This window comes from Bactrocera latifrons, unplaced genomic scaffold, assembly GCF_001853355.1.
Source record: "Bactrocera latifrons isolate USDA-ARS-PBARC rearing strain unplaced genomic scaffold, ASM185335v1 scaffold_409, whole genome shotgun sequence".
Taxonomy (NCBI): domain Eukaryota; kingdom Metazoa; phylum Arthropoda; class Insecta; order Diptera; family Tephritidae; genus Bactrocera; species Bactrocera latifrons.
Genome location: NW_017537056.1, coordinates 2776 through 7472, shown reverse-complemented (window position 1 = coordinate 7472; position 4697 = coordinate 2776). Strand labels below are relative to the sequence as shown.

The following is a 4697-nucleotide window of genomic DNA, read 5'->3' as shown; positions in this document are numbered from 1 at the left end:
TGACATTACTGGGTGTAATTTTAAGATAAAATCGACATAAACTAGGATATTTCTTAAAACGTTCAAAAGGAATGTTTCTTTTAGTTTTGTAAGTAGGCAGCAGATTGCTCTCGGAGTGGAGGGTTCTTGATGACCACCCCTTCTCTGACCAATGGTAAATCGGATTCAAGCTAGGTGGAGAATAACCACCTACAGAGCATTGTAGGAATCTTAGAAATAAAAACTGGGGCTTGTACTCTATGAGGTTCCGGCAAGTACTTCCATGGGTCCTGGTGGTGTATACTCCCATAAGGTGGGCGAGTGTGCCGAAGTCTTCAGCTCGGCATATAAAGCTTAAAGAAAACACAGAAGAGCAAGGGTAAAATTTTCTGTTGGACCATAGGTTAAAAATCAAGGAATCTTGCAAACGCTTATTCAACAAGGCCATCGGGTGGAGATTAAACGGCGTGTTATATGAAACAGGTCTTGCAATATACACGTAGGAGATAAGAAAGCTGAAGAAGAGCTCATCGAAAAGGTTTCGTGAGAAAGTAGAGAACAGTCAAGAGTCCTCTATGTTCAGGCGCATCCTTGCAAAGAACCTGATTCCTTCGTTGTGTTAAGATGTCAATAGAAAGAAAAACTTTTCTAGAAATGCACGCCTCTCGGAGGGATACAAGAGGATTGAATAGCTTTTGCCGACTTTCTTTATGAACTGCACGTGTCTTGACTCGTTGAAATCATTCAAATCCTCGGGCCCAGCTGGCATCACCCCAGCGCAACTGCCACAGGCTATTAAGGTATCATGAAACTAGCTGATATCCATCTACGCGAACTTCAAAAGACAGGAATTTACCAGGACTTTAAGAAAGGTCAGAGTTACGTTCATCCCAAAAAATGTTAAAAGTTCTAACTACACGGCAAAGAATTTTAGGCTCACCCAGCTCTCCTCTTTCTCACTAAAAMGTTTGAAAGGCTGAAGAAGGATCGGCTGACACATATGGGCTTATTTTAAAAGAACATTTATCAAGAGCGCATCATGATTATTGTAAGCGACACTGTACTGCATACAATCGTGTTTATGAAATTTAGAAGGGCTTTCCAACAAATAAATTTAAGAAATTAAAGAAAAATTCTAAAATCCGAAACAATGACGCTTTAACCACTGTATTGACAACAAACGTATTCAGGAAGACTGCTCGGCATGCATTATCGTTAATTCACTTCAAAAAGAATCCCTGCACGTATGCGTAAAGAGTTTGATAAAAGGTAGATTATATTATAAGCGCCAAAAGGGATTTACTTAGATAACTAAGACCGTCAATTAGTTGTGATACCTGAAACTCCTACATATTGATCGTAAAAAGCCACATAACCACAAAGTGATTTGAACCAGTCACACATTTTTGAGGCGACTGGTTCTGATCCTTGTTCTCCAAAAGTATAAACTTAGTTTTACAAAATCTGGACAATGGAGGAGAATATGCCAGGGTGTTTTTGCCTCACCTTATTCTAAATAACTTTGACAGTTTGCGTTCGTCAAGACTTTTAGCCCTACCGCACCTACCTATATGAAGTCCTACAATTGAAGCAAGATGAATCTTGTTATGATCAAGAATTTTAGTAAGTCGCCTCTGTTCTAGTCTGGATCAGAAGAATATTTCAGGTGCAGAAGAGCTCATCATCGGTCGACGAATATCAAGCTCACGAGACGTTCATAGTTTTAGTGCTAGAACGAAAGAGGACAACGGAAATCCAATTCGTTCCCACTCTCTGGAAAACAAGGTGAGACAAAGGCATCCCTAGCTGATTCCGCAAAAGCATACACCCAAAGGAGTCTGATAGTGAAGAAAATAGATGATTTTAATAGTGAACACAGAGACGTAATGAAAATCACCACGCTGAAAAATGCTGTAATTATCAGCTGCGAGTTGTGCGAATTATACGAATTAAGAGCTGCATCACAATGATAATTAAATTTGTTGTCTTTTATCCTCTTAATAAATAATAACCTTTCAAAATCAGCGGAAGCTTGATTTTGTACCTCTAAGCTGAGACTATTAATCTCTATAATATCTATTAAATATCTTTCAAAATTTGTTCTTAAGAAGCACTCTCCTTCTTAGTCGTTTCCTATGCTACTTTGACCTCAATAGACACAATTGCTACAAGGACATGAACTCTTCTTAGTTCACCATGAAATAGAATATTCATTACGTATTTATGTAAATGTCTTTAACTCATAGAATTTACTATGTATGTGTGTAGGTATGTATTCTGACAGAGTTACAACGCGCTTATCAAATTTGGTTTGTGACACAACTCGTCAATTATGTATGAGTGTTCGGCGTGCGACCGTCAGCGTGTCAATTAGCGGCAGTAGTGGTAGTAGTGGTAGTAGTTGAGGAAAAGGAGTAAAGCACGAAAGGATAAATTATCATATCGAATGTTACGATGTGCATTAAGCAAATCACCTTTTCCTCTTCATCCTCTGAGGATTCATCCTCACTCAATTCAATGATAACTTCATTACCCTCTTCATCGATTTCGGTTTTGGTTTTCTTTTTCTTCGGTTTCGGTGGCTCGGGTGGATCGATCCACATGATGGGATGCCAAAAACGGGTGCCTAGCAATGGGGTTGGGGTGAATTCTACAGAAAATAAAAAGAAACAAAATTGATAAACCAAGAAAACCGCGTTAGTAAGTGAGTACAAAGCGAAAAGCAAAAAACCAAAAAAAAAAAAAAACAACAAGAGCAGCGACAAAAATTTTTTAAGAATATGCGTGCAAAGGTAAGAAGAAAGTGCGGAAACTCGGATGAAATATGCGTTTGATACATGCAAATGCAAGCGTATAAGCAACATGCCACTAAGTGAAGSAAATTGGGATTAAATGCATGCCATACCAAATACAAACGGTTGCATGCCACAACTGGCGACAGATTGCCAGCATACATATATAGAAGTTTGCAAAAAATGCAGTCGTTTCACACTCACCCTTCGGCGGTGGTGCCGGTTTTGGCACACGCAGCACAATGGACTTTTCYTCGCCCAACTCGAAATCAGGATCTTCCTCCATGCTGCAAAGTACAGAAGACATAATATTTCGTTTTTACTCGCACAGGAAATGGTATACGGAAACTATAACGTAACTACAAAGCACAACACAGACTACAACAACTATAATTGTAAAAAAAAAACGACTCACTTCTTCACAAGGAAATGGATTTTCTTGCCGCAAGCTGCAATTTTCTCATGCGCTTGAGTCAGTGTAAGCTCAGTAGCGTCTTCTTCGTTAATTTCTAGTATAATATCACCCAAACGGATGCCACCTTTGTCCGCTAAACCGTCTGGCGTCACCTAAAAAAATACAGACACAATAACTTTTATCAGTTCAAAGCCAGTTATGGAGAAACACGTACAAAACTGCAGTGAAATTGTTTCTGACAATAACTTTTGRTACTTTTTCTTATGCAAGTGCCAAAAGGATGATATTTATATTTTATCCACCAGCTCCCGGCGAATACGCACGTACAAGTAATGCTTTCAATGAAACGTTCAACACAGCAATGAGCACACACAATTTTTAAATGCACAATATTGAGTTCAAAAAATTTTCTTAAGCGAAATTAAAAAGTACATGCATGTATAYATACGTTTGTGCACATATGTATAATATATATTAAAAAAAAATAAAATAAACATAATGCTCATATATAATTTAAGTAAAACAGTGTGTTCTTTTGTTTGCCTCCTTTAGTTGTTCTGGCGCTTATTGCGCAGCTCGTGCGTCGCACTGACGTACGCTGAACAATATGCATAAATATTCGTATGAGTACATGTACATACATATGTATGTTAATGTAACCTACTTTCCACCGCACCATGCCCACAAYGCCCTTTTGCTTGCCAATTGACGGCTGTCGTGTGCTTCAAATTTGCCAAAWCTATGTAAACAAATAAATAAACAGTAATTTGGCCGTAATAGCGGAACTCTGGTTTGACGACTAATATTTTTTCTTTAATTTTTTTTTGTTTGGCAAGCAGCAAGAGAAGTATGAATATRTAAAATTTATTTATATTGGCAGTTATACACAAATGTATTGATTTTTAGCTCCAAGTTCTCTTTAGAATTCTGTGTAGACAATGCAGTGGAATAATTGAAAATCCCAAATCATTTATATTATATACGAGTACACTGTGTCCACCAAAGTGCATTTATCAGAAAAGCGTGTTTTTGGCAGGTCGTGGTGGCCATGTTAGGCTACGGATTTATGTCAAATTTTGACAAGGCTTACCAGTCCATATATCACGTTTCACTTTCGTGCCACGCTTAGGTATCAGTCGTGTTCTCTGAATGTTGCTRTAATAGATCTCAAGTGAGGCCCATTTTTGTCTTAGTAGCTTGGTCAACAATTGAGTCATATCCGTTTGATGTGGATAGGGCCTTACTTATGTTGAAACGAGGCCATCCAAACCATCCAAAATAACAATCTTTCATGCTGTTTAACGCTTCTACATCATTTCTCTACAGGTAAGTTAAATGAAAGATTTTCCCCAAGCAACCACTAACACACCAGAAGCTTGAAGGCAACATTCAGCGTACTAAAGCCGAAGTTCTAGTCGAAATGCTACATCGGGTCATCAAAAATTGTGTTAAATGATTGGAGGTAGCCAGCATTTTGTTCAAATCATAAATGGCATAACATTGTCATTACC

General features: G+C 38.1%; 1 protein-coding gene across 1 annotated transcript in view; it reads right to left on the bottom strand.

Moving 5' to 3' along the window:
• LOC108972558 overlaps positions 1 to 3338 on the bottom strand; it is a gene marked incomplete at its 5' end in the record, with an annotated part of 12082 nt that extends 8744 nt beyond the window's left edge. The window contains 2 exon segments of the mRNA XM_018939188.1: positions 2976 to 3058; positions 3187 to 3338. Coding sequence (XP_018794733.1) covers positions 2976 to 3058; positions 3187 to 3338 — 235 coding nt within the window.
• Positions 3339 to 4697: the final 1359 nt, after the last annotated feature.